The sequence below is a fragment of the Camelus ferus genome, chromosome 17 (genome assembly GCF_009834535.1).
Source record: "Camelus ferus isolate YT-003-E chromosome 17, BCGSAC_Cfer_1.0, whole genome shotgun sequence".
Classification (NCBI taxonomy): Eukaryota; Metazoa; Chordata; class Mammalia; order Artiodactyla; family Camelidae; genus Camelus; species Camelus ferus.
In genome coordinates, this window is record NC_045712.1 from 21,860,264 (window position 1) to 21,875,993 (window position 15,730).

Consider the following 15,730-nt stretch of genomic DNA (forward strand, 5'->3'; position numbering starts at 1 on the left):
CCCTCTCTCATATGTCTGCATCCCCATCCTCGGGGTGCAGGGTTCTAAGCCTGGTGTGCACATGGCAAGGAGGGGGCTCAGCCACTATTACCTTATGCATCTCACAGATGTGTCAGCTGGTATGAGTTAGCAGGGCATTGACCACATTTTGGGGAGAAATCATCCACTGATTTATCACAGGGGGCATAAATCATAAATGCATTTAGTTGTCTTCATCGCCTTTCTCGTCATCCGGCCCCTCTGAAGTAAAATTAAGAGGCAGATGTATTATCTGGGATCAATTCCAGATCCCATTTGTGTTTGTTAAAAAAAAAAAAAGGAAACCAGGAAGAGTTTTACACAAACCTTCTGCCACAGGTTGATCAAAGTCCTGGCACCTCGAAGGCCAAGACACCACACAGATAACTCAGAGAAGCTGAGTGATGCGAGGGGTGGATATCTGGGGCTGAGGACAAGAGGAGGTCCTTCACTGTCTCTAAAAACAAGCCAACCCCCTCTTAGGCACACAGACACTGAGGCCTGCGGACCTCCACACGATGCACAGGCAGGTCATAGAGGCAGTGGGAGAACAGACAGTGGTTAGACCCAGCTGTAAGTTTTTTAATTAATTCCATGAAGACATTGGCCACAGCAAGGGCAGAGAGGGATCCTTCCAGAAAGATCTGTAGGCCTCCTCTCAAACACTTTTGCATTCTCATGTCTCAGGTCCCATCTAGGGCTTTTCTGGGACTCTGTCTCATTCACATTGCTCCCCTTCCTCGAGAATTTTGTCCTGTTTCCCTCTATGGACCACAAGGTTCTGCCATGTGCCTTTTCTCATGGTTCTTGCAAGAAAAGGAGCTACAACAAGCTACAACAGCTGCAAGGCTGTTTTATAAATTAGAAGCTCAGAGAGCTCCAACTCTTTCCCTTGATTTCAGAGGGCCAATTGTCCAATCCTGGCTTAAGACTACTACTAAACCCTGGCTGGATTTTTTTTTTTTTGAAGAGTTAGTTCCCCCTTTTCAGTCTTTTTTTAATTAGTTAGTTAGTTAGTTATCTTTAATGAGAAGAGTGCATAACAGGCCATTTCCTAAGTCCAGAGGAAGGAAAAGGATCAGTATTTTTAGGAGGGTTGAGACAATTATTCTGTGGGGGGAAGAAAAACACATTTAAGTAAGTATCTCTTTGGCTCACACAGACATCCTTCCCCTTAGAGTATGAACCGGAACAGTCTTCTTCAAAATTCTAAAACCATCACTTCTGGTCTCCATCCCATTGAGGCACAGAAACAAATCATGTGAAGGCAAAATTAAAATGATCCAAATCTTAAGAGCTCTAACATTTCCATGAGTTCTGAGGATCAGATTCATAGAACCAAGGATTGAGAATGCCAAAAATTCAGGCTTTTGCCACAAAAGGCCCCTGACACTTGCCTCTAGCCAGGTTAAACCTCTCCAAATCAAAGGTCACCTTGGAAATCTGTTCCAGGGCCTCATGTGGCCCCAGGATGCTGCAGGGCCCTGTAGCTAATCCTCCTTGTACATTCCTCATTCAGCTGGCTTTCCAGCACAATCTCCATTTGGGCCTCTTTGCTTTCTAACAAGGCACAGCAGGCAGCAGCCTTTCTGCTGTACAGTTAATATGCAGCTCCTGCGAGTCTCCCCCATCAGTCACCACCATCAATTGTTTTGTTTTCTAGATAGGAATCTCCAAGGAGTGAAGAGGAAAGGACCAAATCTGTTCTTTAACATGAAACAGTGAACAATGAACCAAAGGCAACATTAATGTGAAGACCTTGGGAGGGAGTGGAAAGCTTCCTATGAGAGGCTCTGAGCTCAGACAAGGGCCTAAAGGGCTGGGCTGCAGAAACAGAACATATTCACTAAGCCCTAGAAATCTCCTCCCCTTGTACTTTTTATGGAAATAATTAAGGTAAGGGTAGTCAGGTGGATAACAGGTCGATGGCCAAAATCATTTGGCATTGGGAGCCTCAGGTTTTATCCCCAGGTGTCTGAAGGGGTAATGCAAGGCTCAGCCTATGGAGAATATTGTATTTCCCAAAATCTGCTGGAAGAAGGAGCTTCATTTATGAGGCATAAAGGTGACTTCTCTACCAATAAAGTTAGCTAAAAACACAATGGCTCGTCTAGGATGAAGACCTAGCAACATAAAACAAGCAAAAAGTACCACGAAGTGCAAGGTTCCAGGTCAGGTTAGAGATTGGGGATCCTTCCTGTTGAGCTGCTGGATCAAGTTCCAAGGGCAAGTCACTCCTCTGTGCATATGGCATTTAACACGCAAGGCCACTGGGATTCATAGGGTGTATGCAGATACCTTGCCTTGACCTACATCTACTTGTTCTTTCTTCCCTTCCAGAAATGTTTACCGGGCACCTGCTACACATCTAGCAATGTGGCAAGTATAAGCTTTGGAAGAGAACCAAACAGGAACTGATCTTGTATCCACCTGGAGAGGATAAATATTGCAGAGGTAATGACATCTATCATCAATCAGTACTGCATTAAGTGCTGCCCAGACATTTAAGGTGCTGGAAATTCCATTACCTGCAGGCCTTTCACGAAGTCCCTGGGCACTCTCTGCCTTGCCAAAGAAGCTCAACAGGCAGGCTTCTATGCTCTGTCCACCCCAGGGTCTCAGACCAGGAAAAGGCCCTTGGAAGCAAGTTAAAGGTAGGGCTTTGGAGTTGAGTTACTTAACCTGCTCTAAGGTCAGTTTCCTTTTCTATAAAAGGGACCTACTATAAATCTCTATCCCATAAAAGTATACCTGAAGATGCACTGAGATGTTTGCATAGGGCTGGTCAGCATTCACTCTTTCCTTCCAGAAGGCTCCCCGAGCACATGCTGTGGGGCAGGCACTGATCTGGTCACTTGGGGTACACCAATGGACAGAACAGACATACTGCCCTGCTCTCATAGTGTTCTACTTCTAATGGATGGAACATAAAACACATTTACTTCTTCGTGATGCTTATCTAATATGTTACAAGATGAGAAACACTATCGCTTAAAGGAAAGCAGTAACCAAGACTGCTGGGGGTCAGGGCTGGAGATAACTTTAAATCAGCAGTCAGGGTGGATCTCACTGCAAAAGTGTGTCTGGGCAAGGACACAATGGAAGTGAAGAGTGAACCAATGTGGAAATCTGGGGGCAGAGCGCCCCAAGCGGAGAGCACAAGAATGCAGATATCCAAAGGAGGCCTGCGCTCAGTAGGCCTGTGTGAAGGGAGAGGGTGGAAAGCCCGTGAGAGTGAACAAGCACCTATCAGGCCAGGCCTTAGGGGCCTCTCTTAGAACTCTGGCTTAAACTTGGCACAGAGTGAGGAGCTAGTGGAGGTTTGGAGGCTCACTGGCACAATGTGCCTCCAGTTTCCAAAGTGTCTGGCTGCTGTGTGGATTAACAGGGTGTGGAATACCTACTTTCAATGAAACAAATCTATCTGAGAATTGGGAAGAACTGTGGTTTGAGTACAAGTTACGTGCAGGTGTGAGAGTGGCAGGAAGCATGCTGGCCTCCACTCCTGGGGACCCCTAACCTAACCACGTCATCTTTCTCTCTTCTTGATATCTGCTAAGCCCTCCTCCCTGGCCCATCCTACAAAGGAAATAAATGCAGTAAAGGGGGGCAACAGCTCACTGGCACAATGATGAACATGCAAGATGGACTGAGCCTGAGCAAGGCTCCCTCAGGGGAAGAGCAATTTCTGGCTACTAGAGGCAAATAGCCTCTGTTGGAAGAGACCTCTCTTTACCTGGCTGACCAGCTCACAGTCCTCAGTGTCTCACAGACCAGATGTCATGAGCCTTCCTGCCAAACCATCCAAGGGGCAGTTTTACGAAGGGAGCAAATGAGGTAAGAAAATAATATGAGGCTACTTTAGAGAATTAAGTGCTTCCAAACCCATTCAACAAGCCACAAATGTTCCCAGACCTGCCCTGCCAAGCCCACATCCTCTTCTGCCTTCACAGCAGTGCAGCCGGAGGAGGTTACTCTGACGCACCTGATGAGGCTAGTCCAGGGCCCACAGACCACAATCTCTTCTCCATCATTTGCCCAGCACTTGCTGCCCACCAAGGACTTGCTAGCCTCTGGGCACTATTCATCTGCCCCCGCAACAGCCCCGCCAGGGCAGCATGGTTCTCACCCCCAATTTCCTAGAAGAGGAAACTAAGCACAGGGAGAGTCAATTGCTTGCCCAAAGTCACCCAGCTCAGGAATGGAAAAACCTGGACATCTGACCAGGCAGTCTGGGCCTTGATCACCACTCTAGAAAAGGGACAAATGATATAAAACAACACTACTTTTCAAATCTCCTCTTTACATTTCGCCAAGACAGGCTGCTCATCTCAAAGAGGAACAATAGCTATTGTGAGTCATTAATTAAAGATACTGAGTAGTCAAATGTATCTCAGTATATTTTGATACATGCCAGAAGTGGAGGTCAAAAGGATACTGCATGTATATTTATTCATGAAACAGGTAAAAGGAAAGGCCTAGGAATGTTTTTAAAATGTAGCTGAATACTTTAATCTTCTTGTAAGTCAACCAAGACACCACACAGAATTAATCCATATTCAGGGATAATAAAGAGTACTTTCTATTTTCCACATCTGAGAAAATATTGCTACACCATCTTGAATTCATCCGGTACAAATACATTTTGACTGTAATAAAAGGATTTTAACAACGTGGGTGGTTGGCAATCATGGTGACACAGCATCATGCAGTCTGCCTACTCTGTGCCCAGCACTGAGCTTGGTAGCACATTATCTTTATTTCTGAACAACACTGAAAGGAGTGTGTAATTAGCCCCAGTTTATAGATGGGGGCAACAGACTTGTCAGCATCCAGATACCACCTTCTTCAATAGGGCAGCACTGCTTTCCTAACCCTACCTACTCCTCAAGAGCCCTACTCAATAATAGTTCAAGAGAAATAAAAATGCAGAAAGTTAAGAACTTGACATGTCATTAGCCTGCAAATAAGGCTGAACTTGTTCAGCAAGCTTCCAGTTATTACTAGGTGTGCCAGTTAGTAAGCTAATGTGTCTCAGCACCAAATCCACTGGGCTCTGTGAGGCTGGGGCCAGGGCTCTGCAAACCACATTTCTGCTTTGCCAGCTATTTCTGATGAGGGTCTGCCAAAAGGGTCAGTAGGGGAAGCTACAAGGATGAAGGAAGGAGAAAGGACTTGCCCCTTCCATGTGCTTCCTGGTGGCTTCCTGGCCCCAATGCCATCACTCCAGTGAGACCTCTTCCCTCTGGCAGGGACAGTTCATTTCAGCAGCAGTGAATGAATCCAGTTTGCAGTTTCATTGCATCCTGCTCAGAGACCCCAGCACCCACTCTCAAAAGTCTGGATGCCAGCCCCACAGGGTTCTCCTCTCAGCTCAGAGACCCCAGCATCTTCCAGCCAGTATGTCCTACTCAGGGGTCTGGGTCCCAGCCTTCTGAGTCCTCTCCCCTCAGCTTTTAAGTTTTAATAATGATCTTCTCTTCCCTTCCCCTCTCCTGCCCTCTCCCATCAGCCACAGGGGTACAGTTTTTTCCTGCAGTTGCTACTTACATAATACCCTAGACCTCTCTGTTTGCCCTTTCTGCTTAATAATTCTCAATGTTAAATGCTCTCTGTTAAAATAACTGGTGGATTTTTGTCCCTCCCTGGACCCCGCCTGATCCACTGGGCACATAACCCAGGTGAGTGGCATTTCTCAGCTGCTCCAGCTTCCCTAAGCCAAGGAGGGGCACTAAAACTCTCACTGCTCACACAGTGTGGTCTACGATCAACCTATAAAAATGCCAATTCTGGTGTTGGGCCTGCAGAGAATGGAACACAGGAAACATTTTTTACAAGTCTCCCCAACACCGACCCCTCAGTTTTCAAGCACAGGTGTGAACAGTCTGATGTGGATGACGATCAAAGACCCCCAGATTCAGAGTTGTGGGCTCTGGGGCCAGGGGCTTAATCCCCCTGTGACATGAGTATGTCAATAACAGTGACAATAACAGTGTCTACCCATCGGGTGGAGCTAAGAATGAAGTAAGAAAAAGCAAGTAGTGTTTGACTCTGCACCCAGCATGGGGAGCAGTGGAGAGGGCCTCCCTGAAGAGTAGCTACTGAAGAGCCAATTACAGGAGGATGTGGAGGTTACTTGGGAATGTACACTGTCCCTCCACCTGTCTTCTGAAGACAGGGGTGCCTGGACAGAGGCCAAGGCCCCCATGCCAAGCCCACAAAGAGAAACAGCACTGGTGGCAGCGGGGAAGGCACCCATGCAGCTGTTGTGAGCCCTGACATGAAGTGCTTTTTCAATGGCTGGCAGCAGCCACGCATCACTAGACTTGGTTCCTAACTTGTCTCGTCATGTTCTTCTTGCCAGAGTCACAAGATGTCTAGTACCAGCAGAAGTAATTAAAAATAAACTGGGAGACAGTGAACCATTTCAACTCTCCCTTCAGTGGCGAGAAGGCCCTGCATGAACTCTCACCAGTGACTGGAAATGTTTTTTCCTGTCATACCACTGACTGATCATGAGAAATAAATGTTCAGACAGCTGTAGGATAGATCACCCTTGAGAAAATACAGTGACGACACAAACTCACCCAAAACTTTCAGACCAAATGTGACTTCAGTCAGGGAGGGAGAGAGAGGAAGGAAGGGAACAGAGAAATGTAACCACTCAACTGAGCTCTAAAGTAAAATAGCAGTAAGAAACAGGAGCATCTTGGAAATTTCACACGAAGTTTAAAAAGTCTCCTACCTAGACCACCCTCCATGGAAATTGTTTATGCTGAAGAGAGCCAGTACCCAAACTACACACCCAGCCCAAGTCCATGCCTTGTAGACTGACTCTCCTCACAGTAGCCAAAGAGAGCTTCTGACAATGACCAGCTCATGTCTCTCCCCACTCAAGAGCCTGCCATGGCTCCCCACTACCCTTGCATCACAATCCCAACTCCTACTGTGCCCATCAAAGTCTGGAGGAGCTGGCCCCTGCCCGTCCTGTCAGTACCCTGTCATCTGTAACACTGTCCCCGTGCCCACCAGGCTTCAGCCAGGTGCTCTTTACCCAGCTCCTCACACACACCCAACTTGTCCTCCTCAGGGCCTTTGAAACTACTGTTCCCTCCACCATTCCCCATCCAGCTCCTTTCCTATACATGCACCCTCCTTGGAGAGGCCTCCCTTGGCCACCCCATTCTGTCTCTGGTCCTTGTTTGTCTCATTCAGAATATTTTTCATGGCTTTTAATTAGTGGTTTTCTCACTTGTTATCTGTAATCTGTTATCTGCTCTCTGGGGTCTCTTTGGAGCTACCATGTCTGCCCTATCTTCCTGGGCTCTGGTACAGTGACCTGAGACACAGTGAGCCCTCAATGAAAATCTGGTGAATAAATGAATTATCACCCCCTCCTTCCTCTATTGTCCTGGCCAACTGCCCCTGCCACCCTCAAGCCCCCACCTTAATCTGGTTTTATGGGGTAAGGAACAGATGGAGTTAGAGTGCAGGTGAGATGGGGTGGAGTGGGGTGGGAGGAGCATTTTGAGACCCTTCCTTTGTGAGCAGTAGGATCTTAATGCCTTCCCCAGTTGCCTATGGTCTCAGAAAAATCCCTTCTCCTTTCAACCGGCTCAAAGAAAGACAAAGAACAATGCTTTGAAAAATCATTTGAAAGTCAAAGAAGGGGAAAATGTAGTTCAGGAAACAGAAAGAACAAAAAATTCCTTCTAAATCACTTAAGATTACTTAAGGGTTGCATTCTTAAAAGGATAAGCCCTCACTCAGCTCAGGAATTCTGCTCCCCAGCATGGCACATGTCACCCTGAGCTTTCCAAAACTACCCCAGAGCTACAAAGGCCCAGGCAGAGCTAAGCCTTTCAGCCCCTCCAAGGCCACTAGGACATGGTGGGCTTGAGGCTTTAGCTCCCAAATTATGCCAAGGGAGGGAGGCCTGTCACAAAATTCCCAAGAGAGCCCCTTCTTCGAGATCTGTGTGACACCAGCTCAAAGGACACAGATTTCCAAGTGTTTCCAAAAGTGCTCCAAAGCCAGGTCCCCAAACCACCCAATGATCAAGGGCTTCCCTTTACCCCCAAACCAAGACCTGCTTGTGTCCACCCCTCCTTGTAGCCCCACCAGGCCACCAGGCATCTTCCAAGGACCCTGAGTTGTCTCTCAAAGGGCCTCAGTTACCATCTTCACTTTTGTTCTGGAGGTAATGGATAATAAAGCAAAGGACACTTATAACTGACATAGCATTTACCTTTGACATTTTCCTATGTGTGTGTATGTATGTATGTATGTGTATATATATATATTTGCTTTTGTTTTGGGGGGAGGTAATTAGGTTTGTTTGTTTGTTTTGATGGAGGTACTAGGGATTGAACCCAGGACCTTGTGCATTGTAAGCACACACTCTACCACTGAGCCATACCCTACCCCGTCTCCTATGCTTTTAGAAGAGGAAAATCATTTAGGTACACCCAGACAGCCTCATCCTAAGGCTGCACAATTTGTCCTCCTGTTACTTTCTGCCTGAAGCCCCAGTGGGTTCTGAGATCCCAAAATCTCTGACCTTCTGCAGATTCTCCTGCACTTGGGGGTGGGAAGGCCAAGGAAACAAACTCATTGTCTTGATGACAATGTACTCAATATGGCCAGCTCTTTCTCTGACCTAAGCCCACTTAATTTTGCTTTTGCCCTCAAGAGGTGTACTTCCTGGCTAAGGGCACAGCTCCAGCATTCAGCTGCTAGGTTGTCATTTCAGACTCTCCAAACACTAGTTATGGAAACCTGCATCAGTGTCATAGCCTCTTGCTGCCACAGTTCCCTCAGTCGTCAAATGGGGATAATAATGGTACCTGCCTTATGTGGTTTCTTTGAGAATTAAATACACAAGAAGCATTCAGAACAGTGCCTGACAGTCAGCATTCAATAAGAATTACCTCTCATTAGTTTTGTTTTATACGTTGAAGTACAGGAAATCAGTTTAAAACTTTCTCTTATTAATGGAGATTTGGGGAGGAGGAGTAAAGTGAGCATTCCAATCCCACCTGTGCTTCTCATCACAGACCCACACAACAGACAGATGACAGAAGGGTCATCACCCTCACTGCACACCCAGGCAGGGTTTCACCATGTACCTACAGCAGAAGTGAGTTAAGACTTGGTTTGTCTGTCATGTGACAACTGCAGCCAAATCTCTCTCCCTGAAGAATAATGCAGAGAAAAACAAGAGTTAGGAACTCATGAGTGGGTTGATTCTGACCCCACAGTGACAATGATTCCAGTGGTTCCACTTTATTTGGATTCAGGGAGTCCCTGGTTTCCTGGGTCTTGGCAAAAAGAGAATCTGTTTCTTCCAGGCTGTTGCCTCTATTGCTCCAACAACCTGAAAGCTGTGACACTCTGCCATGTGCCACGTCACCACCAAAACAGGGTTCCTGGGACAAGTACATCTCACATTTATGAAGATCCGACATTCCAGGCACTGGGTGCAGCCCCAGGCTGGGTATCTGTTGCTGGCTCTCTTTCCGAATCACTGTCTACTGTATGCCAGTCCTGGGCAGCACGGGAGGAGAAGGCAGAAGGGAAGGAAAAAAAAACACTCATGACCAAAAAGAAAGGGTCATGCCACATTTGGGGAAGAGATACCTACAGCATGAAGAGATGGTATTCTCCCATCATATGGCTCATCTAGTTTATTTGAGTAGAAAAATGCAATGGAAAGGCAGGGAGAAATCACCACTATCATCTTCTGTTTAATTCAGCCAGTGTATAAATTTCTAAGGGCATTGCAATGACTCTCAACTATACACTGGTTGATCTAAACTTCTTCAAAGATTCCTTTAGATCAAGGGTTGGCAAACACATTCTTAAAGGGCCAGATAATGACTATTTCAGGCTTTGCAGGCCAGATGGTCTCTGTCACAGCTATGCTATTATTCAGCAACAGACAAAGTGTAACCAAATGGGTGTAACTGTGTGACAATAACACTTTGTTTACAGACAGTAAAATTTTAACATCATATAATTTTCACATGTCATTAAATATTCTTCTCCTTGAGTTCTTTTTTCCATTTAAAAATGTAAAATCCATTCCTAGCTCAGGAACTACCCAAAGTAAGCAGTGGGACACAGTTTGCCAACCTCTTTTTTAAGTCACTAACTTATCATTTTCTTATGTATCCACTCTTTCTTACGCATCAGGGGAGGTAATGATTAATAATTCCATGACCTTTTTCCTTTTTCAGTTCACTTGGAAGAACAACTGTATCAATGGCAGGTATGACCATTTTTCTAATTGAAATGTAGAAATGTAGACAGCTTTATTTCTTGAGCAGATCCAGGAATAAGTCCCTTTAATGTTGAGGAGTTCATATTTTATTCCAAGTGTGTAAAGCTGCCATTAAGCCACTAACCAATGGATATTAGGCAAAAGTAAATGGCATCCAATAAATGAATAAACACCTCCTCATTTCTGCTCTCAGAAATAAAATGCTGTCAAGGGACACATTACATAGGCGATCATGATGTTGCCTTCGTAAACTCATAGCTAAATGGCCAATGATACCTTCCTTCTTCCAACCCATTCTACAATGTTTTACTTGAACAAGGCCCTGGTTAGGTGGTAAACAAATTTAAAATATAACATTCACAAGTACTCCCCTGGCCTGCTCCCCACTTCCTTCTGATTTTCCTTTCTTATAACCTAGCTGCCATACTTTAAGGAAGTCCAGGATACTGCACTGAAGAAAGAGGACTCACAGAGTTTCCCTGAAGGATTAAGACACCACATGGAAGGATTAGACACGGGGAGGAGAACCAAGGCAGCTCGGCCAAGCTTGCATATGAACACAGTTTCAACTGTGACCCCTTCTGACACCACGTGGAGCAGAACCACCACCTAGTTAACCCACAGAATTGCAAGAAATAATACATTATTATTATTTTAAGCCACTAAATTTGGGGATGTTTCATAGCATTGCTACAATAAATGATTACCTTGCTTTTCTCCCTTCCCCTTGCTTCTAATAGTTTTCTATTGCTGCATGACAAGTGACCACAAATGTAGTTGCCTAAAACAGCACTCATCTGTGGGTCAGGAGTCTGGACACAGTTTAACTGAATCCTCTGTTCATGGTCTCACCAGGCGACAGTCAAGGTGTTGACTGGGTTGTGTTTTCATCTGGAGGCTCAACTGGGAAAGAATCTGCCTCCAAGCTCATTTAGATTGTTGATAGGATTAATTTCCTTGTGGCTGTAAGACTGAGGGCCCAGCTTCTTGCTTGCTGTTGGCTGGAGGCCAACTGTCTGCCCCCAGTTCCTTGTCTTCTTCAAATAGCTGCTTACTTCAAACCAGCGTGGAGAGCCTCCTGCCCTCAAGGGAATACCCAGTCCCTCTTTTCAGGGTTTTCAATTAAGTAAGTCCCACTCCTGATATGTATCTTTTAATGAGCTAAAATATCAACTGACTTGAGACCCTGATTACATCTGCAAAATTCTCTCAGCTTTACCATATTCTAATGATTAGAAACAAGCCACAGGCCCCACCCATATTCAAGGTGAGATTATACAGGACATAAACACCAGGCGGCAGAAGTCATGAGACAACCCTAGGGTCTCAATGCCACACTTCCCAGCAAGGCAGGGATAGGGTGCATGGTGGTGGGACTGTTCAGAGACTCACAGACTGTCCTCAAGGACTCACCTAATCAATGAAGATGAAAGACAGGCCTAGAAGGGATTACAGTACTGGACAGGAAGCTATACACTTCCCTTATGATGGTTCTGAGGCAGTTTGATGTTTAGGGAAAGATAAGATGGCATCTGGCTGGAGAAGAAGAAAGAAAGCTTACTGCAGACTAGGAGGAAAGAACAAATCCCCAGAGTCTGGGTAATCTAGATCATGCCTGTGTTAATCAAGAAAAGTTTATAATTCCACACCTATGGGCATATAAAACATGTAAGTAAAGTGGGCTGAGAGGAAATAAAGAAGAGTGATGAAGGCCCTGGCCAAAAGGACCATGCATTTCCTGTCTATGGGGAGAGCCATTTCTCAGCTCTAGCCGTTTACTGCCATATGAGAATGTTGACTCCAAAGTGCTGTGTGTAACCCTTATGAGAGAAACTAAAACTTTAACATTTTATAACTACCTTCAGATTTTTAATTGATGACTATTAATTGATAATTTTTTAAACAAAGTATGAGCCACAAACATATGTGTGCACTGGATTTGACTGAGTGAACAGGCCCTTGTAAAGGTAAACAGAGGGAAGTGAAACTGGCAGAGCCCACAGAGTAACCCAACCCTATATTCCTTGGGCTGTTTCTACAGCAGTAGTTCCCAAATGTGGTTCACCCACCAATAGCATCCACATCACCTGGGAACTTGTTAGAGATGGGCATTCTCAGGCCCCACTAGCCGTACTGAGTCAGAAACTCTGGAGGTGGGGTAAGCAATCTATGTTGGAACATAGCCCTCCAGAGGATTCTCATCCTTGCTCAAGTTTGAGGACTACTGTCTTACAGGAACCAGGTTCCAGACTTAAGATCATCGTACTCTCTTCTGAACCATTTCCTGTTTCTGTAATCTTGAAGACTGCCAATGACAGCATGACACAATCTTCTACTAAATATCTAATGTTCAAAACAGTGGAGAAAGATGACAGCCTAGACATGACACAGCATCTCATTTTAACACAGTGCCAAATCACATTGGGGTTTTATGCAAATTTACTACCTGCACCTTCACAGAGAAGTCATAAAGTAGAGAATAAATATGCACATGAATGTCATGGAACTCTCCAGAATGGAGTAGGAGAGATGGGATCCTGTTATAAATTTCCAATCATAGATAAAGGCTCTGTTGCTACAGAAAGAAAGTCTTCTTCTGCTTGATAATACTTCATAAGTAGATGAAACTGCTACATGTAATACTGAAATTTCCAGGACCCGGGTTCCAATTAATCTGAGAAAGTATCTCAGCTGAAGTCAATATTGTTGCTTTGGAAAGATATGTTGAAATTTGTGTTTTGTCTGAAGAATTATGACTTTGTAGCCCTTATCCTATACCTCTCCCTGCAAGTAAGGACAGGATATCTAAATACCAATATTCCTAGGCTACTGCTAACCATCAAGTATCACCAAGCAGGAGGGAGTTATGTGATTAGCACATGAGTTTCACATGATTGCACGTTTGGTGTTAACGGAGCTGCTTATTAAAAGGCCCCTTTATTTCCTTCTTTTATTTAGATGGTCCTAAATAATGCAAAATATCCTTCCATGCTGGGAGATGTCATAGCCATCTGTGAACATCTTCTCTGACCACAAAATGTCCATGGCCCTACCCATGATTACCAATGCTGTGGCCTCCTCACCAGGCCCCTCAGTCACTCAGCCACCCCTCACAGTTGTTCATTAGGTAGCAGCCATGTGCCCAGCACTGTGCTAAGTGCTACAGGGATGCAGTTGTGTCCAGCATGCTCCTCCTTCCACATCACGTACATTTATTAGGAATTAACTCTGGCCTCTACCTGTCCCTGGAGATACTGCATCTAAAATCACCTTGTCCAACAGTGAATTTATATCTTATTCAAGGGCTAAGTTCTAAAGTCAGTGCTTATTGTAGGAGCTGCATTTGCCAAATTTACTTCTGGATATCCCTCAGGCAGGTGCCATGCCAGAGTCCCATCTTCTCTCAGCAAGCACAGCACAGCTAGTTTTTCCTCCAGCTTCAGAAGTAATGGCTGTCTTTAAGGCTGAACAATAGGGAAAGGAGGTGGCGTCCATCTGGGGACCATGTTATAAAAAAATATGTGTATCTTTAATCACTGGACTCATGCTTGGTGAGGTGAGGTGCCTGTGTTACAGAGACATGTGGAAACCAAGAATGACTAAAAGAATGCAGAATGACATCTTATACTGCCTCAAGGTACATGCTCTCTGGATATAGCTGAGTAAACAGTTATCATTTGTCTTCTGTTTCTTTTTGCCATGTGTGTGGTTAGTTCAATTCCCAGAAATTAAATATACAAAGCTGAAAAAGCAGGACGGACTGGGTCTGTACAGTCTCATGCCCCTACAGAGACAGTCAGAGTAATGTCATTGGCACGTAGGATAGGAAGGTGCCTATGTGATACCCCCAAGATAGCACCTTCTCACACAAACCTCTTTTTCTTCCTAAAATTCCACCATTTCGCTGAGACAGTGATCACGAACTGCCAATTTGCTGATTGGTCTCACTTAAAACATGGAATCCTGGGCCACATCCTCAGAGATTTTGAGTCTGTAAGTATGCAGTAGGACCCAAATATCCATAATTTAAAATATCTCCATAGGGAATGCAAACTGGCTAATAGCTTGAGGAACCTCTGGGTTAAGGCACTCAAAACGACACCAAAAAAAGTAACATTTGTCATTGATACCCTAACATATGGGCTCATCAGATAAATAAATGTTAACTTGGAAAGCAAATAAAGAATTTGAATAGAGAACAGACAAGCCTTGACAAGAGTGAGGAACAGTATTAGGGGGTGGAAAGGAGATTATGGGTGGTAATGAAGGCCCAGGAAGGAACTACAGGAGACATAAAGGAGAAACATAAAGGAGACGGCTACAGGACCATCAAGGCTGACCTCACCATTCCATTGGTGCTTGTCCAACAAGCAGTTCTGGCTCCATGGGAAACAAAAGCAAAGGGAAGCACTGTCCATTATGGGCAAGGCACACTTCATGGTGAATCTTTTCTCTGAAAACGCTGAACATATCTTCATGGGTTTCTTCTCTCTTCCAAAAAAGTTTCATTTTGACAACAAGGAAAGCCATAGTATTCGGTTTTGGTCAACCAAGAAACACAAGGCTGAGAAACCACAGATCATTACAAGATTAAGTCTGCATGGGGTACTTATCCATGGACAATCCGGAGCTTACAACACAATACAGGTTCTCCACAGACAGCACTGAAGTGATGTTATCAATATTGACTCACCTTTCGATCGGGCCAATTGTATTTTGCAAAGATAGTATCATAGGTGTCTACTGCCCCATCGGTGATGAGCATAATGGCCTGGCTGCAGATGCTTCCTTGTCCTGTGTGGTTGAACTGTGGAAAGAAAGAAGTTCAAACTGAAAAACATAACTGAGGGCTCTGTATATCCATGAGACTCCAGAAGCATGCGATCTTGGGCTTAGGAAGCCTCTCAGAATGAGAGCTCATTCTGCATCACCAAAACAGAACCTACAGGATAAGCCTTTCTCCACTCAGGGATCTCCACATCTGCTCTGAAAAACTGGAACTAAAGCAGAACCACAGAAGAGATTTCCAAAAACATGCACATAAGGCGGGAAGTGAGATTACAGGACAGTTAACCTCTCTTATCTTCAAGCATAGACAGTACTTCAGAATATAAGCCCAAAGGAAATGGCACAACAACCTTTTAGAAACACATTTACAGGCAGCAGAATATGTGACAGGCAACTCATTTCAAAATCGAAATGAGTCTGGTTTAAATGAGTCTGATAGATATAGTCTGTGCTATGAAATAAAATCAAGGAGGTTTTGGACACACAGAGAATAAAATCAGGAACATGCTAATTCAGACTACACTCCTAAACCCCCTTGTTTTAGGGTTTGTTTTAAATATATACTTGTTAGCATGCAACATTATGTATTAGTTTATGTATGTTAGTATGTAAAGCATGCTGCAGTTCCAAGATGGTGCCCAC

The 15,730-nt window shown here is 44.8% G+C and overlaps 1 protein-coding gene and 1 non-coding gene across 2 annotated transcripts in view; both read right to left on the reverse strand.

Annotated features, from left to right (window-relative positions):
* CACNA2D3 (calcium voltage-gated channel auxiliary subunit alpha2delta 3) overlaps positions 1–15,730 on the reverse strand; it is a 776,419-nt gene that overhangs the window by 345,626 nt on the left and 415,063 nt on the right. Inside the window, exon 11 of the mRNA XM_032458250.1 lies at positions 14,994–15,107. Coding sequence (XP_032314141.1) covers positions 14,994–15,107 — 114 coding nt within the window. The remainder of the gene's footprint in view (positions 1–14,993; positions 15,108–15,730) is intronic.
* Positions 8,370–8,443, reverse strand: TRNAC-ACA. Its single transcript has one exon. It is a non-coding gene; the product is annotated as a tRNA-Cys (tRNA).